At 56.2% G+C, this 24,576-nt stretch overlaps 11 protein-coding genes across 11 annotated transcripts; 5 read left to right on the top strand and 6 right to left on the bottom strand.

Moving 5' to 3' along the window:
* Positions 1 to 575: 575 nt before the first annotated feature.
* On the top strand, positions 576 to 1,888 carry TRAVEDRAFT_74384 (uncharacterized protein; the record flags this gene model as incomplete). The annotated part of the gene is made up of 4 exons (XM_008044850.1): positions 576 to 799; positions 855 to 999; positions 1,055 to 1,139; positions 1,195 to 1,888. The coding sequence occupies 4 exons, from the start codon at positions 576 to 578 to the stop codon at positions 1,791 to 1,793; spliced, it is 1,053 nt and encodes a 350-aa protein (XP_008043041.1). The 3' UTR covers positions 1,794 to 1,888.
* Positions 1,889 to 2,750: 862 nt separating this feature from the next.
* On the bottom strand, positions 2,751 to 3,265 carry TRAVEDRAFT_51849 (uncharacterized protein; the record flags this gene model as incomplete). Its single annotated transcript, XM_008044566.1, has 3 exons — positions 2,751 to 2,783; positions 2,835 to 2,985; positions 3,039 to 3,265. 3 exons carry the CDS (start codon positions 3,263 to 3,265, stop codon positions 2,751 to 2,753), a joined length of 411 nt encoding a protein of 136 aa, XP_008042757.1.
* Positions 3,266 to 4,796: 1,531 nt separating this feature from the next.
* Positions 4,797 to 6,118, bottom strand: TRAVEDRAFT_23324 (uncharacterized protein; the record flags this gene model as incomplete). Its single annotated transcript, XM_008044366.1, has 4 exons — positions 4,797 to 5,488; positions 5,549 to 5,633; positions 5,692 to 5,833; positions 5,898 to 6,118. The coding sequence occupies 4 exons, from the start codon at positions 6,116 to 6,118 to the stop codon at positions 4,797 to 4,799; spliced, it is 1,140 nt and encodes a 379-aa protein (XP_008042557.1).
* A 503-nt stretch (positions 6,119 to 6,621) lies between these two features.
* On the top strand, positions 6,622 to 7,968 carry TRAVEDRAFT_173435 (kinase-like protein; the record flags this gene model as incomplete). The annotated part of the gene is made up of 5 exons (XM_008044851.1): positions 6,622 to 6,876; positions 6,941 to 7,210; positions 7,268 to 7,305; positions 7,364 to 7,676; positions 7,726 to 7,968. The coding sequence occupies 5 exons, from the start codon at positions 6,622 to 6,624 to the stop codon at positions 7,966 to 7,968; spliced, it is 1,119 nt and encodes a 372-aa protein (XP_008043042.1).
* A 1,457-nt stretch (positions 7,969 to 9,425) lies between these two features.
* Positions 9,426 to 10,991, bottom strand: TRAVEDRAFT_74386 (uncharacterized protein; the record flags this gene model as incomplete). The annotated part of the gene is made up of 4 exons (XM_008044852.1): positions 9,426 to 10,350; positions 10,410 to 10,494; positions 10,559 to 10,703; positions 10,771 to 10,991. The coding sequence occupies 4 exons, from the start codon at positions 10,989 to 10,991 to the stop codon at positions 9,656 to 9,658; spliced, it is 1,146 nt and encodes a 381-aa protein (XP_008043043.1). The 3' UTR covers positions 9,426 to 9,655.
* Positions 10,992 to 11,439: 448 nt separating this feature from the next.
* Positions 11,440 to 12,819, top strand: TRAVEDRAFT_74387 (kinase-like protein; the record flags this gene model as incomplete). The annotated part of the gene is made up of 5 exons (XM_008044853.1): positions 11,440 to 11,730; positions 11,791 to 12,060; positions 12,117 to 12,154; positions 12,212 to 12,524; positions 12,577 to 12,819. Exons 1-5 carry the CDS (start codon positions 11,476 to 11,478, stop codon positions 12,817 to 12,819), a joined length of 1,119 nt encoding a protein of 372 aa, XP_008043044.1. The 5' UTR covers positions 11,440 to 11,475.
* Positions 12,820 to 14,355: 1,536 nt separating this feature from the next.
* Positions 14,356 to 15,639, bottom strand: TRAVEDRAFT_51854 (uncharacterized protein; the record flags this gene model as incomplete). The annotated part of the gene is made up of 4 exons (XM_008044567.1): positions 14,356 to 15,020; positions 15,070 to 15,148; positions 15,211 to 15,355; positions 15,416 to 15,639. 4 exons carry the CDS (start codon positions 15,637 to 15,639, stop codon positions 14,356 to 14,358), a joined length of 1,113 nt encoding a protein of 370 aa, XP_008042758.1.
* A 1,367-nt stretch (positions 15,640 to 17,006) lies between these two features.
* Positions 17,007 to 18,443, bottom strand: TRAVEDRAFT_66720 (uncharacterized protein). The gene is made up of 4 exons (XM_008044854.1): positions 18,001 to 18,443; positions 17,801 to 17,945; positions 17,675 to 17,747; positions 17,007 to 17,617 (listed from the first exon to the last, which is right to left on the bottom strand). The coding sequence occupies exons 1-4, from the start codon at positions 18,228 to 18,230 to the stop codon at positions 17,085 to 17,087; spliced, it is 981 nt and encodes a 326-aa protein (XP_008043045.1). The 5' UTR covers positions 18,231 to 18,443; the 3' UTR covers positions 17,007 to 17,084.
* A 300-nt stretch (positions 18,444 to 18,743) lies between these two features.
* Positions 18,744 to 19,236, top strand: TRAVEDRAFT_51856 (uncharacterized protein; the record flags this gene model as incomplete). Its single annotated transcript, XM_008044568.1, has 3 exons — positions 18,744 to 19,022; positions 19,072 to 19,114; positions 19,172 to 19,236. The coding sequence occupies 3 exons, from the start codon at positions 18,744 to 18,746 to the stop codon at positions 19,234 to 19,236; spliced, it is 387 nt and encodes a 128-aa protein (XP_008042759.1).
* A 930-nt stretch (positions 19,237 to 20,166) lies between these two features.
* Positions 20,167 to 21,654, bottom strand: TRAVEDRAFT_74389 (uncharacterized protein; the record flags this gene model as incomplete). Its single annotated transcript, XM_008044855.1, has 4 exons — positions 20,167 to 21,025; positions 21,076 to 21,145; positions 21,205 to 21,349; positions 21,425 to 21,654. The coding sequence occupies 4 exons, from the start codon at positions 21,652 to 21,654 to the stop codon at positions 20,406 to 20,408; spliced, it is 1,065 nt and encodes a 354-aa protein (XP_008043046.1). The 3' UTR covers positions 20,167 to 20,405.
* A 513-nt stretch (positions 21,655 to 22,167) lies between these two features.
* On the top strand, positions 22,168 to 24,048 carry TRAVEDRAFT_154104 (uncharacterized protein; the record flags this gene model as incomplete). The annotated part of the gene is made up of 8 exons (XM_008044856.1): positions 22,168 to 22,419; positions 22,497 to 22,766; positions 22,815 to 22,852; positions 22,906 to 23,215; positions 23,265 to 23,522; positions 23,575 to 23,693; positions 23,745 to 23,846; positions 23,902 to 24,048. The coding sequence occupies 5 exons, from the start codon at positions 22,171 to 22,173 to the stop codon at positions 23,508 to 23,510; spliced, it is 1,113 nt and encodes a 370-aa protein (XP_008043047.1). The 3' UTR covers positions 23,511 to 23,522; positions 23,575 to 23,693; positions 23,745 to 23,846; positions 23,902 to 24,048.
* Positions 24,049 to 24,576: the final 528 nt, after the last annotated feature.

Genomic DNA, 24,576 nt, shown 5'->3' on the forward strand with positions numbered 1-24,576 from the left:
CGTGATCGAAGAGGTGTGTTCGAGATCTTGTTCCGCAAATGGCAATTTACGACACGTGGCAAAGGCTACAAGCGCCCACACTCGAGGCTGACGGTCGAATTTCTGCTAGTATGCACCCACCGTCAGGCCAGCAGTCGAATTTACTCAAATGAAAGGTGAGCCACGGTGAACAGAGCACGAAAGAGACTGACGAAGATGATGTTTCAAGCATGTCCAATGGTGCATGCGGCCGCGCGACCAAGGGCCGGCGCGTCCGGGCGGCGAACATGATGATGGTGCGAGCGCACCCATGCCGTGCTTAGTGCCACTGCATGCGAACCTGATCTCCCCGTTTGGCTAAGCGACAGAACCCGAACTTCTCCTAGCTCTCCTTGTTCTGAATTTCTTATGGAACCCAGGCGGTGCAGACTGATACACACCCTGCACACGAGGGATCCGATCTCCCAGGACCGTAGCCGCCCCTCCGGACGCCTGCACGGATGAGATTTGGGCTCTTCTACCTCTGTCTTTGCGAAGTGGCGGCCACTCTCTCTCCCCGTAACGCCCTCCAAGGCATCCTCCCCCATCCTTACAGCATGTCGAGCTCTGCCTATAATCGATGGGAGACCTTTGTTAGCGTTGTGGGGGTTCTTACCGCCATCCCCCTTATCCTCACCATTGTGGCGCTACAGCTGCCCACCAGAAAGGTGGCGGGTCTCTTTGAGACGCTGGCATCCGCCGACGCCCAGTTGCACGAGTCCATCGAAGAGGGGCTCCTAGAAGACCACCATATCAAATTATTCACTGAGCAGTTGAAATTGTGGGTACCGATACAACGCACCGATTTCTTTTTGTTCTTGACAGACCTTGCACAGACTACAGACCGCCGCAAGAGACCTCAGGGACAGAGCGAATTCCGCGACGGACTTGACCGAGAATTTCAAGAACTTGATCAAAGGCCTGACAAGTCAGATTCGTTGCATCGAGTATGAAGCCATGAAGTTGCGCGCCGCCATCTCGGTACGAGCTTATGCATTTCACGCTGGCGGTTTGTTTGAACTGAGTGTATTTGCAGACGGCCAGCACGCGTCAACGGGAAGAAAGAGCACGAGCTGAAGCGAGGCGCCTTTTGGCCGCTGGTGGCGGTGGCGCACTTGAAGGTGGGGCTCATCGTGACCGACCGCCTCCAGTTTATTGAACGTGTCGCTTCATAAGGTTCAGATCCTTGTACACCGAAGCTCTACACGAAAGTGTGGCGTTTCTTGAAGGAGACGCCGCGCCGCTTCTTGTCCTTGATCTTCCCCTGGCGCTCGGAGCCTCCGACGAAGAGCAACGGTTGCATCCCCCTTCGAGAAGACCCCGACGTAAGCCTACCTTCGCTCGAGAATGACGACGTATACGCCGTACCCCCCTCCGTCCCCGCCACCTTATCTTCACTCCCGGCCTCGTCCTCCGGGGACTCTCCTTCCTCCGAGGATCATGTAGCAGAGCAACAGCCATCGCGGCGTAGGGCTAGAGACACTCACGCTTCCCCTGCGGCAGGGCCGGCACCCTCCAGGGGCTGGCATACGCCATCGTTCCGCGGGTGGAAGAATCCCAGATCTTTCCCGTCGCGCTTCCGCACACTCCTTCGCCCGGTGGCGCACCATCACCGGCGGCATCCCCGTCGCGCGTCTTCCTGCGATGCCGACGACGATAGCGACGTACTTCTGATCTCGATGGCGGAGCTGTCGTCCATCGAGCCATTGCAACCGGACGACGACGCGGACGACTGGGAGGACGTCGAAACCCGGAAGGTAAGGCCGATATTATGACCTTGTTCTCGATCGATACAACATTATGCTACTCTTATCTGTTTGTTTGTTCACTATGCGCATCCATCCCGCTCTCGCCCTCTCGCTCTCCAACGCTCTCTCTCTCCCTCTCTTTCCCTGTACTCTTTTCCAACCTTGTATGCTTTCCTGCTACGCTCCAGCTATCGTTCGGCGACAGGTTCGCTGCTCTCCCTATGTGCTCGTTCGCGGTCGAATCAAAATGTATTATCGACTCTCAAGGAGTCAGACGCTAGTGATGCAACCTCAGGCGCCAAATTTCCGTCAAAGGTGTGTATTGTGGCCTGTTGCAGAACATGCTGCCCGTGTTGCATGCTCATCGAGTCGTTCGCGCCGTAACGTACGAAGCAGTGCTACCAACGCGTGAAAAGCCCAGTATGGATTACGACGCCGCTCGCACTGCCTCAGACACAGGTCAGAGCGATCTCCAGCAGACTTTTTATGTTGCGGACCGCGGTTATCTATACATCACACGCACTGCGCACGGTTCGTCAGCGCAGGCCTGCATCATGACGGACGCGTTGCCTGAGCGCTGCTCAGGCATGCGATTCGAACGGATATCGAAAGCTGAATATGAAGCTCCTGCGCGTGGCGCGGAGACACATGACAATTAAGTGGACGACCCGAACAGAGAAGTCCGAGTCCGGCTGAACGAGGTAATAGTACAGTTTCCGCGAAATCTTCTACACCTCCTACATGTAGCGCGGTCTACTAAATACAGGTAAATCTGGAGAGCATATGTGGGGACGGGGAGAATTGGGATAGATATGTGGAGACGGCATAGCAAGCGTGAGGACAGTGGGGACAAGCATCGTACTCGCAATGCCGCGAGCATGCGCTTGCGCCCATGCAGATAACGTAACAACGGGGAGCGTGTGAGAAGGTGAGGAAAACCTCCATCCAAGGGCTGGAAGCGAGGGGAGAGAGAAATCTGTGGGTTTACGACGAGTGCTTTTCGCACACATCCGGAGTCTGTAAGAAGTCCATCAGTCGCCGCAGCTACGCCGTTGGACGCGTACTCACCTCTGGCTCGAGGTCTGCCTTCAGCTTGGCTATGTCTGCAGAGAGTGCAGCGAGCTCCCGGTGAAGGGGCCTCCCCACGGGGATAAAGAACCATATAGGGTGGAACTTCACCGTACAGGCAGGTCGAATGCGCTCGATGCGAGCACGGATGCTGTTGGTGTGCGATAAGCTAAAGCGGAGCGTAGGAGGCAGGGAGACACGTACTCCTCCATGCGAGCGCCCAAGTCCGCACCGGGCGTGATGTACACGCGGCCTTCTTCCTGGAGGGAGTGGAGTTGGGTGTCCACCTTGTTTGCCTCCTCATCGAGCGCGTGGAACTTCGCGTAAGTCCATCCGGCCAGGCGGTATATGGCGACGCAGAAGAATGCGAAGAAGCTGAAGAGCAGCAGCGCGGCGGGAGCGATCTGGCACAGAGAGGAATGCTCGGTCATGGTTGCTAGTGAGGTACACGGCGGCGCTGCAAGAGTATGGACGGGCAGAGGAGCGGAGAGGGGGCAGATGTGGGGCCTAGTGAAGAGTTTCCTTGTCCGTGAGGGCTATGTTTTATCGCCTTTGGGACACGCGCATGGCGAGAACAAGGGGGGTTAGGTGCGGCGCGTCTATCGGAAATGAGCTGGGAAAGGTTCATGTTTAGCGAGCGAAGTCGCCCTGCGGCGGTATGCCGGAGCGACGCGCTATCGTTGCAGGCCACGATGTTGAAGAGGAATTAGACTGTAGATAGCAAGTGGAGGCGTGCCTAAGGGTGTGAGAGGAAGAAAGGGCTTCGGGCTGCAGCTCATCCGTGGCTGCACTGGCACAGAACACGAAGAACATACCATGGAGAAGGGGCCTTCGCAGGCGTGGCTTTGGCATCAACATCGGCGGGTGATCCTGCCCACGAGCTGCAAGACCCTGCGGCATACCAATGCATAAAAGGCGGAAGGGCCATTCCAGCTCTGCTTAAATAGCGCATGGTTGAGTGAAGGAGGATGCGTGTCTCCCTCCGCCACCGCCTCTCATGTCCTAAGTACTGGAGCCGAAATGACTCGTGATACACCAGAATCAGGAGCCTTGTGTCGAAAGCAGGGAGAAGCACGCCTCATGGGCCGCCCATATACCACGGGCGCATCGATGATCAATAGAAGCTTAAGAACTGGGCCGTGCGTACCTTGCTGCACTATCAGTGCGGCCTCCGCACCGCGTCATTTCTCTCGTTGGCTCGCTCTCCAGTGCGGGTAGTATGGCGCGTTCGGCCAGTGCGGACTGCGCTTGTCCGCACAAGCGTCCTGAAAACAAGAAACAATCAGTGACCTGAAGTACGGAAGTAACGATCCCGCTTGTATGGTGGTTGGCGAAGCCATTCCGATGCCGCCACAACCAGTAGCGCCGCATACGACAGAATAATAAGGACTGCGGCATGGGGTTCTCGGATTCGGGAGCATTACATGACAGGGCCTTGTACAGCCCATGATGGATCGCGATCAGCAGAAGCGAAAGTGGGGTGGGTACCTGGAGAACCCAGCATTGTGACAATAGGCGAAGTGAGCACCGGCGGTCCGAATCCAGGACTCGCTGCACTGCGAGTGGTATCAATGACGCGGCCGGTACGGTGTTCACGGCCTCCGCCGGTCCGTCGTGACGTCTCCAGCCACACTCAGTAATCACCACGAAAGTCATTCATCAACGCGTAGAGCAATAACGGTTGGTTTCGCGTCACTGGTCAGATGCAGAGCGCGGAGAGCAAGAGAGATGGTAGAGCAGCGGGCATACAGCGTGTATGGTACAAACATTAGAACCGTCACGGCAACCGGCAGATACCGTACAGAGGATAAACAAGAGGCGAAGTGGGGTGCATGACGGAGGACGGGCGGCGAGAGAGCATAGACGGTCATAGGGAATAGAAAGCGAAGAAAGTATGCCTCCGGCTTCGAAGCCGGAGTCGATCCTGAGTCCGGGAGCATCGCAGAGTGAACGGTCGCACCTTCATTCGTCTTGCCAATCAGCCGCGCCGTACTCGTCGTCTTTTACGCGCTCGAGCACGGGTGGTGCCTTGTCGGAGGAATGGACTGAACCAGCAGCCCTGGATATGCCTTGCGGCGAGAGTTCACGGTAACCTCGTATGCGGCACGTCGCTCCTTTTAGGCGGGTGCGTTTGGCATGTCGCGTATGCGACGATGCTTCGGGAACATCGAAGGAGGTATCGGGGCCAAACAGATGCTGGCCAAAGCGCAGTAAGACATCGCGCCGTGTCGCACGGTGGCGTTTACCCTTCTCGTCGCGGAAGCTCGAGGACCCCAGAGCCAGCGCGAGGAGATGCTTAAGATCCGTTTCCGAGACGGAGAGGGACCTAGCGTCTTCGCAGGTTGGTTTACAACTCGGAGTGTTGTCCGGCCGTTGATCAGCGTTTGGAGTGACCGAGGGTGGATGCGGATCTGCGTCGGAAACAGTGGCGAGGCCGAGGTCCTCACGCAGAGAAGTGTGGGGCGGAGCATCCGATCGGGCCGGAAGCGGGGTGTCTTGTTCTAGGATCGGAAGTGGGGAATCGGTGCGGCGAGGGGGCGGGTACCACTCGAGAGCCGGTGGCACGTCGCTGGCTTGGCCGGGGTCGCTAGGCGACTCGGACGGGGTGGAGCAGTCGTCTTGGCTAATGAACGAGAGTATGCTCGAGCGACGTTCTGCCGTGCGGTAAATACATCATCAGCCAGAGTCTGAATGAAGCCGTAGAAGAAACTAACCTTGGCTACGCGAACTAGAGTATCGAGCTACGATCTGGGCATACCCTTCCGCAGCGAGTCGTCGTCGGTTCCTGGAACTACTATCCTACAAACGACGGCAGTGTCAGATAAACGCTAACAGGGAAGTAAAACGAGATTCTCACGACGACTTTGGAGCGCAATTTCTCCACCTCTTTGTGAACACGAGCGATCTTGCCTGAGAGACCACCCCACCAACCCGCCACTTCCGCAGTCCATGTGTCGAGGGTGCCCACTGAGTCACGCAAGTCGTCGATGAAAAGATTCCTACTACACACAATCAACATCAAGTGAGAAGAAACGTCGCGAGGGATAGGCATAGATGACTTACGCTAGGAAGCTTGAATGGAGTTTGCATAGGTCCGTCTCGCACGTGTAAAGTCCGTCATCGAGCCCTTTACGAAACATCCCCTCTGTTTCCGCCATGAGACGCTCTAGAGCACGGAACTTTCTGGAGGGAAGTTGCGTGTAGATCCAAGCAAGGCGTATAAGTCCTAGTAGGCCTAGTACACTGCTCACGACGCTCCAGATGTTGTAACCGCTGTCCGACATGATGAATCTACGCCACCAGCACAGTAGGGCTTGGAAACGAGTTGAAGTGGAGTGAATCTAGGCCTAAGAGAGCCTGAGAGGAGGAGGTTCTGAACCCACTACGATGCGCGGTATATGTGGGTAGCTGGCGGCCACCGCGTGCCCTCTCGGTTGCCAGCCCTGAGTGCCCTTTGACTGTGGCGGGGTGTGCTGGCACCTGGTAGATGAGGCGGTGGTCCTGCACATGCGAACGCATCATCAGAAACAGCCCGGAAGTCTCGAATAGACGGAATAAACGTGCCCTGGACTTCTACAGTGGCCTGCTGGGCCATGAGATCCATTTGCGGGGTTGCCCTCATCATGGTCGCACGCAGAAAGTTGGGCGCCAAGCAAGGTGGGCGCTCCGAACCAAACCTATGCCGCTTTTGGGAGACACGTTTCTTCCGCGTTGAGATCTCTCATCTGCCGCACACACGCGTTAATGGTCTCCACACCGCAACTTCCTCCGCGGTTCACGCCAGCCGATGTCTGCACAGGACAAGCAGAAACGGCTGCCTCGTCATGCTGTTTTAAATCCCGCGGGGGTCGAGATCTACGCAAGATCTACCCGTTTAGGCCATTACGGACTCTTACCGTTTGAGACCTTCTGGAGCCAGCGTTACCGCTACCTGCAAGATTCGGGATACCTCCTGCGGCCGCGATATGCACCCAAATGGAAGCCGTCGTGGATTGGAACAAATCTGGATCCCATATACTGTGAGGACTCGATCATGCTCTTGGTAGGTGCTTCTGAGCAACTCGTTTTTCGGTCACAGCGAGGTTAAACACGTTCATATATCATAGGACCACCAAGTTATTGATGCTAGGCGTCGCACAGACAATGAACTGGTTGCTATCAAAACGTTTCCGAGAAATAGTCAAGAAGTCCATATCGCCCAATTTCTCTCCAACGCCGAGGACAAAACGAACCACGCGGTCCCAGTCTTCGCAATCCTTCCGGATCCTTTCGACCCCCAGCTATCGCTAATGGTGATGCCTTACCTGCGCCCCTGCAACGACCCCGAATTTGGAAATATTGGAGAGGTGATTGAGTTCATCAACCAATTGGTCGAGGTACGATAAAGCCGCGCTGTGGCATACGATCCACATCGAGCTCATACGTTTCCGCAGGGCCTTGTGTTCATGCATAAACACAGGATAGCACACCGGTGAGAGATGCTCCAGGTACAGCGTCTGTCTCACTGTCTCACCTTGTGCTTCACATAGCGACATAGCACTCGCCAACATCATGATGGACGCAAAGCCTCTCTATCCAGACGGCCACCATCCGGTCAGACTTGAGGCCAGCCTAGACGCACTATACGATGTCACCCCTCTTCCACGAACAGGTCGCTCGATACGCTACTACTACATCGACTTCGGTCTCTCTGTCAAGTTTCCGGAAGGCGCACCCTCACTCGTCGTCGGAGATGTCGGGCGGGATGCAGAGGTACCAGAGCTCTCCCCGGATGTTCCATACGACGCTTTCCCGGTCGACATTTACGCTCTAGGAAACATGTTATTCAAACACTTCGCACAGGTGAGCCAGCCACGGCGTCCTGTTGTTTAATGAACTGACACGCCGACAGGAGTACAACAGCATGGAGTTTCTTCTCCCCTTGATCGAGCAGATGAAGCGGTTACAGCCAGAGACGCGTCCGACTGCACCCCAGGTCCTTCGCGAATGGCAGAGAATCCGTGGGGATCTCAGCGACTCGCTCTTCCGATGGCGTCTAGGACCCAAGTCTGAACCGGCCGTAGAACGGATGTTCAAGGACACGGTTGCGGCTGCATGGGAGGGGGTGTTCCGCCTCAGGCAACTAGTAGGATAGATGATTTTTGCCATGTCGCATGTGAGCAACAGCTCCTTAGTTGGCATGGGGTTGCTCACCTGACTCGTTCTTCTAGCTCTGCGGCGACCACTTCGATATTGCTGTGCTCATTTGCTGTGACGAATATGTATATTGTTCATATCGCATTGTTCGTCCCAGTCTATCCAGACGGCTCGCTTGAACTTCGTGAGTGTTCTACGATCCTCGTTGCACCACGTGCGTTAACGTATACCTTTGTGCAGCACACAGAGCATCGGAATGTGCTGCGAGCGGCGTGCAGACTCTTTGCAAGAGCCTACGAGCGTCACTGCTCCCCCATCTGCTCGTTAACGCAGCGGCCGACATCGCACCGCGCGACGCACTACGGAAGACCGTCATCCTCTGCGCGCGCCCGTCGGCTTCGAACGTCATGTGGAGAGTGGGTGACGTAGCGGATGTCAGGGCGTATCCCGCATGGCAAGACTGTGGAAATCACCGTGCCCGTGATTCGAGGTCGGCACTATACGGTCGCTGGCCACTTCGTCAATATGCCTCTACCGTTCTCTCTCGCCGGCCATCCGAGTATGAGGTTTCCCGCACAGCCAGTGTCTCCATGGCATAGTTGTTCGACCCGGTCTCGAAGCTCAGTCCGAGTCATGTCTCCGCCTGCACCATACCGAGCCCCGCATTCCGTAGAATCTTGGTGACAAGTCGAGCAAGGCTGGAGCTGCCTCGTGTCTGTTATGTGGGCGCATCGATCATCAAGAGAAGCCTCCAGCTACAGTGGTTCTTTTCTACCGCTGCTGCCCTCGTGCGAGCCATACGGCCGCGTTATTGGCCCGGGGTCCGGACGCACAGCCGAGGGATTTTTTCTGACCCAGACCCTTGTCCGTCGCGCATGGAGAGTCGCAATGGAAGTAGCGCAGTCAGGTATGGACGAATCGTGTTCGCTTGCTGCTCCCCAGCCTGCTGCCATGTTTTCGCTCCCCCTCGCGGCGAGGACAAGGACAGCCACATCCTGACATGCCCGTGTGCGCGAGTCATTGTGCAGGGTTGCCGATCGTTGCACCCCTTGTCATTGACAACGTACGAATCAAATGAGTGCCCGTGCGCGAAGAAAGGGCGCCACCAATGAGAGAACAACAAATGCTGCGGCGTGAGGTTCTCGGACTCGGGAGCATTACAAAGCAGCGCCTCGTACAGCCCATGAGGGCAGAAGTGGAAGTGGGGTGGCTAACTAGAAAACGCAACACCGTGACATTGCGCGAAGTGGACATGGCAAATGATTAACTCAGATCTCGAAATCGTACCCGCTGGACTGCGAGGGCGAGCGGTTTCCGGCGGTATCTGTCACCGATATGCGCACGCCTCCCGCCACCGTTGAAACAACTTTTCGAAACGCAGGTCTTCAACTCAATGTGTGGATGTATACAAGCGATCACGCCTTCCCAACAACACTAGAGGCCGAAGAAGTCGAGGGAAATCGCAGAGCATCAAGCATGCAGCGAGTATGATACACTTTTGGAAACAAGAGGGGATCCGGCGAATGACATACGAGATATCAACGAGAAGCGAAATGGAGTGCATAGGGAGAATTTAAACGGCGACGGCTTGCGAAGAAGCATGTTCATAGAGGATAAGAAGAGGCAAGAGGACGGCTCCCCGCGGTCCCGCGTCCGAGAACATCATAGAGGGAATAGTCGCACCTTCATTCATCTTGCCATTCCGCAGCATCGCGCTCGTCGTCCTGCGCGATCCCCACCACGAGCGACTCGTCGTCCGCATCGGCCGGTCTGACAGCCTCGCCCATCCCCCGCGAGGATAGTCCCTGGCTTTCCCGTATGCGGCCCCTCGCCATCTTGAGACGAGCGCGTTTAGAATGTCGCGCATGCGACGGGATATCGAGGTCATCGAAGGAGTTGACGGAACCGAAGAGATGTTTGCCACAGCGTAGTAGGACGTCGCGCCGTATCGCACGGTGGCGGTTCCCCTTCTCACGACGGCAGCACGAGGAAGTCAGAGCTAGCGCCAGAAGATGCTTCAGATCGGCGTCAGAAACGAAGGGGGACGCAGGATCCCCACGCGTCGGGTCCCAATCTTCGCCCCGCCTTTCAGCAGCGTTCAGGGTGGCTGAGGGTAAAGGATGGAGAGCTGCGTCTGAGGTGGCGACGTGGTCTGCGTCCTCATGCAGAGGTCCAGGATCTCTGGTATGCATATTGGTACTTGGAGGAGGTGGAAACGAGGCATCGTGACCGGGCATTGGAAGAGGGGAGTCCGTGCGACGAGGGGGGGCGTATGATGCGGCGCAGTCCGACTGGACCCCGCCAACCTGTGAGTAGCCGCACACGGATGACGTGGAGAGTCTGCTCCGTGCGGCGAGAGACAGGATGCTTGACCGACGTTCTGTCGTGCAGAATGCTCATTGTCAACAGGTGAAGCACCAAGGCGCAATAACGACTGACCTTCGCTAAGCGCACCAGAGTATCTAGCCAATGCGTTTGCGTATCCTTCTGCGGCCAGTCTCCGGCGGCTTCTAGCGCTGATGTCCTGTATGCGATGGCGGCCAGATTAGAAATTTGTCACTATGGGAATTGTTTTATGAGATACGCACGATGAGCTGAAGGCGTAGCTCGTTCACATCTCTGTGAATGTGCGCAATCGCCCTCGATAGGCCGCGCCACCAAGCCTTCAGGTCGGCGCGCCAAGATTTGAGACTGCCCAGTGAGTTTCGCAAGTCGTCAAGTGAGATATTCGCACTAGATATACGCAACAGTACGTTGGTCAGAATGTTGCGATAAGCAGACTCAGGTTGCCAGTACGTACTCCAACATGCCGGAGTGATATTCAAACAGGTCGACCTCACCAGTGTGGAGACCGTCTTCGAGCCCCTTGCGAAAAAGTGCGTCGGTCTCCTCCACGAGACGCTCTAGTGCGTGGAGTTTTCGCGACGGGAGTTGGGTATAAATCCAAGCAACAGGTATAAGCCCCAGTAGCCCGAGTATACCAGTCACGACGCCCAAGATATTGTAGCTGAGGTCCGACATAGCGACTCTGCGCCACCAGCTAGGAAACAGCAGCGTGTTGAATTTAGGTGAATAGGCTAATCTTGGGTCAAGGAACGCCTATGAAAGGGGTGTCCTGTGGGTGCCATGATATATGGGAATATCTGGCGCTCCCCAGCGCGTGCCCTCCGAGTCGTTGGCCGGACGTCCTTGGAATGAGGTGGAGGCGTGGGGACGAGGCGGTGGTCCCGTACGTGCAGCTGTGATATCAGATGCAGCCCAGAAATCTGGAATAAACGTACAGTCAACTTCTGGCGTTGCCTGCTGGGCCATGGGATCCTTTTGCGGGGTTGCCCCCATCATGGTCGCACGCAAAGAGTTGGGCGCCAAGGGGTGGCGAGCGCTCCGAACCACCCTCATGCCGCTTTTGGAGGACACGTTTCTTCCACGCTGAGATCTGTCATCTGCCGCATGTGCACGCCTCGATGTCCCCTACTTCAACTTCCTCCGCGGTTCACACTAGCCGATGTCTGCACAGGAAAAACAGAAACGACTGCCTCGCTATGCTGTTCTAGAGCCGGAAAATGTCGAGTACTACGCAACATCAACCCGTTTGGGCCGTTATGGTCTCCTACCCTCTGAGATCTTCTGGAATGAGCGTTACCGGTACCTAGAGGAGTCCGGATACGTTCTGCGTCCACGCTATGCACCCAATTGGAAACCCTCGTGGTCTGGGACGAATTTGGACCCGATGTACTGCGAGGACGCGATCATGCTCAAGGTGGGTGTTTCTCCACACAATCGAACTACACGTGATACTCACGATATTCCCACCACACAGCACCACCAGGTCATCGACGCTAGGCGTAGAAAAGACAACGAGCTGGTTGCTATAAAGCGTTTTCGAAAGGATAGCCAAGAGCTACACGTCGCTCAGTTTCTCACTTCCGTAAAGGAAGAATCGAAGCACACTGTGCCAGTATTGGCTGTCCTGCCAGATCCTTACGACAACCGGCTTTCTCTCATGGTCATGCCTCACCTACGTCCCTGCAACGACCCCGAGTTCGGGAATATCGGCGAAGTAATCGAGTTTATCGACCAAATGATCGAGGTATGGCATGGCTCTGTGGTCATTCACGATTATGTCCAATTCATGCGTCCTCATAGGGTCTTGTTTTTCTGCACAGGCATAGGGTAGCACATCGGTGAGCGGGTTTCCTACTATGACTTCTATCTCGCTTCAAAAACTAATATATGTATAGTGACATTGCGCTCGTTAACATCATGATGGACGCGAAGCCTCTCTATCCAGACGGCTATCATCCAGTCAGGTTGGGGGTCAGTGCAGATGCACTGTACGATGCCACTCCCCTTCCACGAACGGGTCGCTCGATAACCTACTACTACATCGACTTTGGCTTCTCCGTCAAGTTTCCAGAAGGCTCGCCGTCCCTCGTCGTCGGAGACATTGGGCGGGACGCGGAGGTACCGGAGCTCTCCCATGACATCCCCTATGACGCTTTCCCGGTCGATATCTATGCCCTGGGCAACTTGTTCTTCAAGCACTTTGCACAGGTGAATTGTACGCATTTCACTGTCGTCCACTTCACTAACTCGCGGGCGTCAGCTTTACAACAGCATGGAGTTCCTCCTGCCTTTGATCGAGCAAATGAAGCGGCATCAACCGGAGACGCGTCCAACAGCAGCGCAAGTTCTTCGGGAGTGGAAGAAGGTCCGCGGCGACCTTAACGAGTCGCTCTTCCGATGGCGCTTGGGACCGAAGTCCGAACCGGCCATCGAACGGATGTTCAAGGACACGGTCGCCGTCGCTTGGGAGGGAGTCTTCCGCCTCAGGAAGCTGGTGGGGTAGCCACCCTTTGTCGCTGCCGGTATGCAATAGTTTGCTCCCTATCAGCACAACGCTGCTAACAGCTATATCGCCTTGATCATCCAGCTCGTCGCCGACCCTCTCTATATTGTTGTGCCTATTTGCTGTGACGAATATGTATATTGTTCATATTGTACTCGTCCTCGTGCACACATCGCGTCCGCTTCGATTTCGTGAGTACTCGGCTACCTTCGCTGCAGACCGTGCATTGACGTTTACCTTGCGTAGTACGCCGAGCACCATGAGTTGTGTACAAGAGAGGCGTAGCATGGTTCTTTCCACGACCGCACGTTGAACACCGTCAGCCGCATGTCGCAGTCGTGCTGCACGCCGTGCTGTAGCAGGCCATTGTCTCATGTCGCGCACATCGGCTTTTACCGTCATACGGAAATGGACGACCTAGCGGCCCGCAAGGCGCGCCCCGGACGGCAAGACCATGGACATCATCGCGTTCGTGATTGAGGATGGCACTATACGGTGGCCAGCCGCTTTGCTACCAATACGCCTCTACCGTGTCCTGCACGGTCACCGGTCGTCCGTGTATGACGTCCCTCGCCAGGTTACTCCCTGCCCGACGCGGGAATTTGCGCCGCATTCGCAGACCCTAGCTCGAGCCACGCCGTCGTCGTCACCCGGGCCTTCGCTTACTGTCAACCCTGGCCCCAGATTTTGCGCCTTTTGGGCGATACGTCAAGCAAGGCTGGAGCTGTCTCGTGTCTGCTCTGTGGGCGCATCGATCATCAAGAGAAGCCTCCAGCTGCAGTGGTTCTTTTCTACTGCTGCCGCCCTCGTGCGAGCCCTATCGCTGCGTTATTGGCCCTGGTCCCGGACGCACAGCCGAGGGATTTTTGCCGATTCAGACCCTTTTTCGTGCGCGCATGGAGAATTGCCATGGAAGGGGTGCGGTCGAGGTGTAGGCAAATCGTGTTTCCTTGCTACTCCTCAGCCTGCTGCCTTGTTTTCGCTCCCCTTGTGGCGAGGACAAGGACAGCCTCATCTTCACACGCGCTGGCATGCTTGTGTGCGTGAGTCCTTGTGCAAGGCTGCCGATCGTCGCGCCTCTTCTGGTCGATAACGGACGAATCAAACGAGTGTCCGTGCACGGAGAAAGATCCACGCTGTTCGACTACAACGTCTGTTTCAATTGTGGCGGCGCACGGCACACGCCGTATAAGTACTATCTTCGTATCGTGTAGTGCTTTCTACTCTGCGCGTAACGACAGCAGCGGGTTGTGGAATATCTGAGAGAAATAAGGAAGGTGGGGGCATAAGGGTATCGCATAGAGGAAATCATGAGGGCATGTGGAGCAAGCGTGAACGGGCATAAAAATGGTGGAGTGCCAGGTATACTGCTCGCAGGCAGTGCTAGCCTGCGAGCGTGGGCATCCAGATCGCGCGTGCGCGAAGAATCGTTAATCGTGGGGAAATGTGGAAGCGGGAGAAAAAAGCTTGGTGTACGAAGAGGCCTCAAGGTCCCACTCCACGGAGGACAGAGAACGAAAAATAGAGCCTGGGAATTCACGCGTCGCATGGGTCGCTCCCCTCATCGCAGTCATCAGCCTCAGCGCACTGGGGCCTCGATGACTCGGGGTCAGCGGTGTCAACGTCTGCGGCCGATTGTATGCACGCCTTGAGGGTGCTCCGGAACAACCGCCGAATCGCCCCGACGCGACTGCGTGCTGCACGTCGTTTCGCAGATGCGGATGCAGTCGCAGGAAAAGGTTCGAAACCCCAATCCGAGGCCGGCGCGCCTGTCCCGAAGAGCTGCCTGCCATAGCGCAGCAGGAGCTCCTTGCGCGACGCGCGCTGTCGCTTGCCGCCGTCCCGCCCGCCCTCGGAAGGACGGGCAGCCACGTACGACAAGAGTGCCCTGAGGTCCTTGTCGGAGACGAGATAGTGGCGCTCGTCTCCGGCTTCGGTACCCTTCTCGGCGCAGCGGGGCACCGGTGTGGCAGGAGAGAGGACGGTGGAGGGAGCGCTGGCCTGTATCCCCAGGAAGGGATGACCATGCGAATCGGCTCCACCATGAATCCCGTGGACCCCTGCCATCGGGAGGATAGGCGCGACTCCCAGCAAGGCACTCATGCCAGCCAGGATCGTAGGGCTGTGAGGCAGCGGGAGATCCGCCTTCTCTAAGAGAGCGGGAGAGACGGCGGATTCAGGAGAAGTAACGAACAATCGGTCTGCAAAACAATTCAGTAACAGCAGAAGCGCGAGCCGGCGGATACGAACCTCTGAGACCGAGCCAATTCGCAAGTTTGTTAGGGTTACTAGAAGACGCGAGTTCCCTTCGTTCATGAGAGTTGCGCTTCTTCAGAGACAAAGGGAACTTCAGGATGCGATACAGAGAAGAGTATGAGAGACGAGATTTACCGCCAGTGCTGCGCGAAGCTTCGTGAGATCGTTACAAATGATCGACATGGTGCGGGAGGTTCCCTTCCACCAGGAGCTGAGCTCTTCTCCCCACGTGCGGATATCGTAGACTTGACTGCGAACATCGTCCGCTCGGATCTGGAGACTGTGCGATACATGCCCGGAGATGATGTCATGGAAAAGGCATAGCAAGAGTGTCACTTACGCCCAGAACCTGAAGCGGAGCCATACGCCGCTCCCTCCGCGAAGGAGCCCGTCGCTGACAGCGGTGTTGAACTCACCCTCCGTCAGCTTCAGGCAGTCGTGGAGGGTGTGGACCATCGCACTGGGACGCCAGCTGAAGATCCAGGTGGCGAGGGCGATGAAAACGGCACCGATGCTGATGGCGCCATTGACCACGCCCCAGATATCGAAGCCGAGTGCGGACATGGGCGGGAGAGCTCCAGACCCGGGTAGCTGAGTAGGTCGTCGTTCTGTGGTATGCTTAGCGAAGGAGTGAATGGGGATGGAGACGAGCTCGCCGTCTTCTCCCCCGCCATTAAAGCTACAGCGGACGGTGGCGGCCCACGAGCCTGACTCGACATCGTGGTGATATTCGGGACGTGGAACGTGAAGTGCGCGTGTATCAGCCTTCGAAGGGCAGAAGCGCAGGAGTTGCTGTAACTATAGAACGTATGACAAAGTCAGCAGAGGCTTTGTGGGCGCAGTGGGAGAAGAGAAGGGGGCCGCAGCCGAGGAATTCGAACGTACTTACCAAAAGTGTTCATATGAAAACACGTGTGGGCCACGCCGGCTTTCTCGAAGTCTGCGGTCGCAGTTTGTCGCACTCTGCCCAGGCTGAACAGTATTGCCCTAATGTTGCAACAAAATTATGGTGAGCTTCAAGCTTCACGTCTACAGCAGAGCTAACGTTCTGGCGCGGGAAATAGTCCCCTTCGAAGAATGCACTTGCACCTACCGGTCAGTGGGTAAGTAAGCGGTGAATGAAGTAGGGGATTGTCCATCATTCGTGTGGTTTACGATTTGCCACGATCCGCAGATGAGCAGTAAATGTCAATACTAAGCAGAGTTTTCGGGGAAATGCATCTGCACCGCGTCGCCTGAATCTTACGCACCGCGAGCCGTTAATCGATGTGGCTGCGAGACTTGTCCTCGGACGTACGCCAGAACTTCTGGATCCTCCCTGTACTAGAACCTCTGTCAGTGTGCACAGCGATACAGCTTCTGGACCTCGTCGCCCGTTATTCATTCACGAGTGGCGAGCAGCGCCCCCGCGCAGCTCACTTCGCAGCCGGGTCACGACCCACCAATGCGCGGACGAGCATTCCCAAGAAGCACCGCCCGCGCACGCGGCGAGACGTAAGTTCCCAAGTCTTGTGGCCAACATACTCGCGATGGAAGGAGGCGGGCTTCACGGGTCTGATTGAGTTCACCACGACGTAAGGACGGACTCCCGGACGACGTGTTAAGCTCGAGCTGGGAGCGAAGGCTGCGCAGGCCACGTTGCTTGCGGTTCGGATGGCGGCGCCGATTGCTATCGCTCTTTGCTTCTGCGATCGGCCATCGTGCCTGAAGGGTTGGGTGACAGGTCCCATTGACATCAGGCAAAGAATGCCGAGGAGTCAGTCTTGGTCTCGAAGCTATGGCATTTGATGAGCAGGGCGCAGGGCAGCCGTCGAGGCAAAGCAAATCGTATTGCCCAAGTATTTTGAGACGATCGTCAGCGTTAGCTCGGGGCTGCCGGGACGCATCCAGATCCATGCGAATTGAACGAAGACCAGGAATGAAGGCCGGAGGAAAGGGTGGATTCAGGGCCAACACAGAACACAACGAACAAGACAGACTGCGTCGACGAAGTTGGGAAAAGTCGCGCTTCATTCATCCTGCCACTCCCCGTCGTCTGCCTCGCCCTGGGGTAACAACTCCAATGACTCCGGGTCGATGTCGGCGTTTTGTGCGCCCCCGTTGACATCGACGTGCTGGACGCCGTATGCGTGTCGCACAAGACGCGCGAGTGCCCCACCACGCGTCCGCCTAGCGCGTCGGCCTGGGAACGAGGCGGAGCCAGGACCGCGAGCCTGCCGACTGGGACGGTGCGAGTCCTGGTCTTGCGTTCGTTGGCGCTTGCGTTGTTCGTGGCGTAGCAGAAGCTGGGCGGCAGCGAGGGAGAGCAAGCTCTGCAGATCCGGGTCCGATACGACGTGGTATGTAGGACGAGAGCAGGACGGGAGCGTCTCCTCTAGGGCGTCTCCAGGAATATCGGCGTTGCGGAGAAGGGACGCTAGCGAAGGCCCTGGAGACGTGGAACGAAGAGGGGGCTGGTCTTCAATCCCAGTTGAGGGGGGTGGCGAGAGATGCGTAACAGGCGGCTCAGAGGTATACTCCGGAGGGGGCAATAGGGTATGGTCTGCGACTTGAATGTCAGTTTCACGACTCATGTCATCGAGTATCGTAATCGACGTACCGGGGACATCTGGACATGATGAATATCCAGCATCCAACTCCTTCAGCATCTTTCGTTCGCAGGAGTTCAGTTTCTACAGACGCGCGTAAGTAGATGTGGCGGATATCTAGGTGGACATCTACTCACGACCAGCCGGACACGGACGACGTTCAGCGCTTCGTACAAGTCCACCATTCTGGACGAGAGACCGTTCCACCAATTTTTGACATTTTGCCAGTACGACGTTGCCGCGTAGACCGTCGCGCGAAATTCGTCCACGTGTACGGACGCGCTGTGAAACTTTGGGTTTCATGACACGAGAAGAGAAGACACGAGAACAGACGTACGTCGCTATGCTGAACTCAATCTGCTGGATCTCCTGCACGTCCGCGAGAGCACCTGCGCGGACCGCTTTTGCAAAGAGCTCTTTCGTGTCCTCTAGAACAGCGAGTAGACTAGGGAGTTTCTTCGATGGCAATCGGACGCGCAACCAGACGAGGAAGAGCGGAACCACCGCTAGGATAGTTCCGATGACGCCGCCCACGACACCCCAGATGTTCCATCCTAGATCAGACATCTCCAGGTATCCAGGAGGTTCGCGTACCAATAGCCAAGGGTGTCAAGCAAGACGAAAGCGTTGATCACGGTGGGCGAATGCAGAGAGCGGCGATCATGAGAGTGAGCATTGCAGACCAGCTTTTAGGCATTCCACAGGCGCAAAGATAACCGAAGCGATCAAAAGCTCATGGCTGTTCAGCAGACCGGAATCGTGGCAGATCCGACAAATTCCTTGCGGCAGTGTCGCCACATCGTGCGAGAGAGACATCAGGAGAACTTGGCGAGAGGCGATGAAGCGAGCGCAGTGCTATAGCGTAGGCGCCCGTACAACCGAACCTGGCTTGCCCGAATTTAGGGCAAACACCTTATTCCAACGTTCTTGCCTCCTCCCATACTCACGCAAAGCGGATGTCTACACCAGGCAGGCAGCATCACGTAGCACATCGGTAAGATTACACCTTTGGTGCTGTCCGTGTATACTTACTGTCTTTCGAGCGTTCCATATAGCGACATTGCGGCCTACAATACCATGATGGATGCTCCCTGCCCGACCGGACATTGTCCAGTAAGACTGAGTGCTGCTCCTGACGGGCAGAAGATCGTATCGCCGCTGCCCCGAGCCGGGCGCAACGTTCGATACTATTACATAGACTTCGGGCTATCCTCTCGGTTCTCCAAGGGATCCTCCTCACTCGTTATCGGCGACGTCGGCCAAGTGTATATCCCAGAACTATTCAATGAGGTCCTGTATGACGCATTCAAGGTCGACATTTTCGCTCGTAGAGATCTCTACTACAAGCAGTTTGAGAAGGTGCGTCCCGTAAACTAAAAACCGCTGCGCTTTGCTAATCATCGTGTAGAAATATACAAGCATGGAGTTCTTGTGTCCACTCATCGAGCTTAGTATGACTTGGCGCCAACCGGAATTTTCGCTCTACAATAGATTAAATCCTCTAGCAGTGGACGAAGACGCGTGCGACTCTCAACGATACCCATTTACGCTAGCGGCTTGTACCCCAGTATGAGCCCGCGCTCGATCGGGTTCTCAACGACGCGGTCCCCGTCGCGAGGGAGGGAGTACACCGCCTCAAGAATCTCTCTCAGTCTTAAACCCGACACCCCCGCAGAAATCCCTACCCGACGCTCAAGTTTCAAGCCTCGCGCCAATGCCATCCAACCATTATGCCCGCCCGTCGTCTCCTTCCCTACCCTTGACGTTATCTTATTTGATAAACCGCTACCCTCAGGTACGAATGTTGACACCGTCGCTCTCCCGGCCGCAAGCATGTACGATGCTACTTCGTCGGCGGTATACACCCCAAACCATCAACGCGTCTTACGGAGAAAGCGCCTTTGGCCCCGGGCGCCCCCTCCTCCCCACCGAGTCCCGATGTCTGGGGCCTGACATCGCGCCCAAGTCGCACCCACCGGCACCGCACTGCTTCGCATCGCACTGCACCCAGAAAATGTTAGCGCAAGCTATAACGGGCTCCACTTTCATATGCCCTACGCGCGTTGTCGTTCGCGTCCGAATGAACGTGCGCGCCGATGCAGCTCGTCATTCATACCCAGAGATTAAGTTCGCGCGTGTGATCGGCTTTGTTGCGAGTGACCAGCCTGAGCGAGTACCGCCGGTGAAAGGTCAATTGCTCGCGTGTTCTCTTGAAGCTGCACCGCCCGTGCGCAAGGCGGCGCCCGCGCCCACAAGCCTCGAGGGTGACCTTCCTGTGTAAGCCTTGATGGCTCTCATGCTGGTGTGCACGCGCCCTCCAGGAGGCGAAGGAAGAATTCCGGGCGGCGTTCCGAGAAGCAGCCTGCAGACTGGAGCCGTTGGGACGCCCAGACTAGGTGGTAAAGAACGGCGCATTTTTCGCGATGTTGACTACGGCTACATGTCGGAGACGTTTGGTAGGTAACGTACGGCGAGAACATCGGGAGGGTGATCGCCGGGGCGTGATAGCGAGATGTACAAGACGGTATCCAGACGCGTCTGTGAATAGAGCGAGAGCAGGAGAGTATGGGCGTAGGCGAGGGTGGAGAGCATGAGCATATGCAAATTGGTACAGCATAACGAGTAGCGAAGGCAGTACTGAAATGAGAAACCTTTGGAAAACAAGAGAGGGTAGCAAGGCCATAGGCAGACAACGCGGACCAAATGGAGAAGAGACCGCTGTGACGAGTTGATACCATACTTTTATTCATCACACCATTCCTCGTCGTCATCCTTGTCCTCCCTGCGATGGGGCCGCAGAGACTCCGGATCGCGATGGATGTTGTCGGCGTCGCCACCGACACCGGGATGCTGTATCCCAGCGACGTGTCGGAAAAAGCGTGCGAACGTTTTGAAACGAGTCCGTTTGGCATGTCGTCTGGACCCTAAGGGGTAGCCAGAGCGCGTAGACGCGCGACCGATGTCGTCGCAAAGTCTGCCGAGATGGAGCAGGAGTTCATCACGATGTGTCGCCCTCTGGCGCTCGTGCTCCTCAGGCCGGAGAAGAGGATGCGTGGCAGCAAGAGAGAGCAACCTTTGGAGGTCGGCATCGGATACGACGTGGTGGGTAGGGCGAACCGCCAGGGTCGGATGAGCATCGAGCGAGAACGTCGCCGGCGGGCAGCGGATGCTCGAGTCCGGAGTGGCCAGGTCCGCTTTTCTGACGTCGCTTTCAGCATCACGCTGAGCATGGGACGCGGACTGATGCTCTGGCGAGGTGGATGAATCGGGCGGTAGGCTCTGAGCCTTCGCTGGTTGGAGTAACGATGGGCGATCCGGTTGTGGCGTAAGGGTGTATCGCGGAGGAGGGGAAGAGGGCTGCACTGTGACACGAGTGTAAGTCTCCTGAAGCCAAGGTTTACAAGCGGCATACCAGGGTCGAATGGAAACTCAACGTTGAACTCCTGGGCGATCCGAAGCTTCCGCTCAAATGAATTTCTCTTCTACAGAATCGGGGTAAGCGGATGTGGCGGCGGCAGCAGCCTCTGGACGACAGACTCACTGCAAGCTTCACCCGAACGACGTTGAGTTCCGCGTACAGCTCCGCAATCCGCGAAGATACTCCGTTCCACCAGTTCCTCAAGCTTTGGGGGTACGACGTGGCGGCGTAGACCGTGCCGCACAACCCGTCAAGGTATGCAGCGGCTCTGAGTTGAGAGGAACGGGTCATGCCCATGAGTGCCATGTGAGTAAGATGAAGGGAATAATGGCGATAGACGTACATCTCCATACTCAGGCGAATTTGGCGGATCTCGTGCTCGTCAGTGATCAGGCCTTCATCGAGGGCAGCGGAGAAAAGCGCCTTCGTCTCTTTCAAGACGGCGCACAGATCAAGTATCGTCGCCGAGGGCAAACGAGGCCGTACCCAAAGGGTGAACAGAGGGAGCAGGGCCAGAATAGTACCGATGACGCTGGCGATCACACCCCAGATGTTGAACGCAAGATCGGACATGCGAGTTGGTGGTGGTTGGATAGGGAGTACTGGTGGTGGTTGGATAGGGAGGACTGGTGGCGTCAAGGGGTTCCAAGCAACAAGAACCTTACGGATGGTGCGGATATCGGCGGGAAGAGGGCGAGCCTCGCTTTTCTATTTCACCTCAATGCCCATATATACCTGGAACGTGGGAGGGGAAGGGATCGAAAACCGCGGGGATGCTAGCCAAAAGAAATCAGCACGCTGCCCACATATTCCACAGTAGAAGGCGGAGGTACAGGTTTGGCCCATCCACGAGGCCTTTGATATATCTGAGATCCGTCGGAATGCATCCATGTCGTGTGATTCATGTTTGTGCTTCCGGTATGAGTTGGCGTGTGCGAGCAGAGAGCAGGTGAGTGTGCCAACGTACCACAGGATCCGAACCAGAGCTCCACTTCGGGGAGATACATTATGTATTCCCACGCTGACTTCTGGGCGACTTGGCCACGCGCGTGAGGTGCGCCTGCCTTCGTCCATACTCACGCCAAAGCTATGTCCATACCGGTGAGGCCGAAATCGCGACCACCTACTCTGCCAACAGATGCCGTAGAACGACTCCAGAAACTCACACGGGAGGGTACCTTCAATCTCTCACCCAAAGAACAAGGCTGGCAAGCCCGTCATCGCTTCCTAAAGGACCATGGCTACCTCTTGAGGCCACGATACTCACCTGGTTGGAAACCATCCTGGATAGACACCGACTATGATTCCTTTTATTGCGAAGACTCTATTGTTCTGCTCGTAAGTTTAACCAATGTCACCCACAGGCATTCGCGTAGTGAACTGACGTGTCTGGGCGCTTCACATACTCACTGCAGCACTACCAAATTATAGACGCTACCCGACTTTCCAATCGTGAAATAGTCGCTATCAAAAGTTTCCTGAAGCAAGGACAGGAACTACACATTGCCCAGTTTCTCGCTTCCATCGATGATCCTCGAAACCACTCTGTTCCTGTTCATGAGATCCTCTCGGACCCGTACGACCCGCAGCGAGCGTTAATGGTGATGCCTTACCTCAGGCCCTGCAATAACCCCGAATTTGCGACTGTAGGGGACATTGTTGATTTCATAGACCAGACGATCGAAGTAAGTTCACGAGCCTGTGCATTGTGCTGTCAACTCAACTGCTATTAGGGCCTAGTCTTCATGCACAAGCTCAACGTCGCTCATCGGTAAGCCAAATCATCTCGCAAACAATGTATGACCTGATACGAGGTTGGCGCAGGGACATCGCAGTGGAGAATATCCTTATGGACGCGAGGTCGCTTTACCCTATAGGCCACCATCCAGTACGATTGGGGGCCAGCCCCGACGTGCGGACCCCAGTCTTTCCACTACCACGGGCCGGTCGCGACGTCCGCTACCACTACATCGACTTCGGGCTGTCCTCGCGATTTACCCCAGGATCATCGACACTCGTCATCGGAGATGTCGGGCGAGCGGAGGTGCCCGAACACTCGGACACGGTCCCGTACGATGCCTTCAAGGTCGACATATACGCTTTGGGTGATACATACGCCCAGGAGTTCTCACAGGTATGTATGGCCAGCATGTGTACCACCCACTACTCTGACGCAGCCGTAGAAATATAACAGCATGGAGTTCCTCGAGGCGCTGATAGGGCCCATGACACTACGACAGCCGGAGCAGCGACCGACCGCCGAACAAGTATCTCGGGAGTGGCAGAAGATACGGGCAACCCTCAACGATACGGACTTACGTTGGCGGCTTGGACCAAAGAACGAGCCCGCGTTTGACCGAGTCGTGAACGACACTGTCGCTGTCGCTTGGGAGGGGATGTACCGCTTGAAGAAGCTGGTCAAGCCGTGAACTGCACCTTCGGTGAGCGCCCCGCGCTTCTTTATATGCTGAGAGTTACTCATCGTACCCGCAGTGTTCGACATGCTGCACCGACCATTCTCCTCGCTATCTCAATGCTATCTTGGTTTTGTGTACCGCTACACATGCGTTTAATGGATAAATTATCGCTTTTTTACGTGCCTGATTGGATAGGTGAGTGCTCTCTTCCCCGCTGAAGCATTGTAACATACTGACGCATTCTAGTACTTATATTAGGGTATATCATCACTTTGACCCGGCGACGCTCTGGTTATCGAGACGTCTGAAAACTAACCCGAAGAGATTGTGAGGAACAGGGTAGATCTGGTGCGCTCTACCCCGAGCTCTGCATTGCCATGTGTACCGTACTGATTTATCATAGGCCTTTGTGCATCTCGTCCGGTGCAATAAGTGCGCGCGAAACCTTCGCTTCAGAGCGGTGTAGGACGCTTCATGTAGCCTAACGCTTAGGCCGACCACGTGTACATATTCGCTGCGAATATGGGACAGTATTCGTGTGCGGTACGTCTCTAATGATATCATTGCCAGACGACCCCGTGTGCCCTCCGAAGACGGCGCATCCGACGAAGATCGGCATGCTCGTCTCGCTTTCGCCCCGCACTTCCCGTGTGCCAACACGCGCCGCGGTCGCACCCATCTACACGGCGCCGCGTCACGTTTGCAAACAGCCCACGCTGGGCCCTTTTGTCGCCTGGATCTCATCTCACGATCTTGGCAACGCAGATCCTTACGCCTCGTTGCTTATCTGCCACTACTCAATATCACACTGATGCCTGAGGACGGCCAGCACCACCGGGGAAACGGCCCTTGGACGTGCAGCCCGCGTATTCTCAAGCTGCATCGCCCGTACGCGCGCCGATACGCCACGCCCACAAGCCTCGAGGACGGGCTTCTTGCACAGGTAAAAGCTAGTCTTGATGGTTCTCATGCATAGGTGCATGCGCTCTCCAGCAGGCAAAGACGGAATTCCGAGCGGCGTTCTGAGAAGCTCGGACTGGTGCCGCTCAGACGCGTTCCGGGTCAGGATCTGCCGTCG

The sequence above is a fragment of the Trametes versicolor genome (genome assembly GCF_000271585.1).
Source record: "Trametes versicolor FP-101664 SS1 unplaced genomic scaffold TRAVEscaffold_11, whole genome shotgun sequence".
NCBI classification, from domain to species: Eukaryota; Fungi; Basidiomycota; class Agaricomycetes; order Polyporales; family Polyporaceae; genus Trametes; species Trametes versicolor.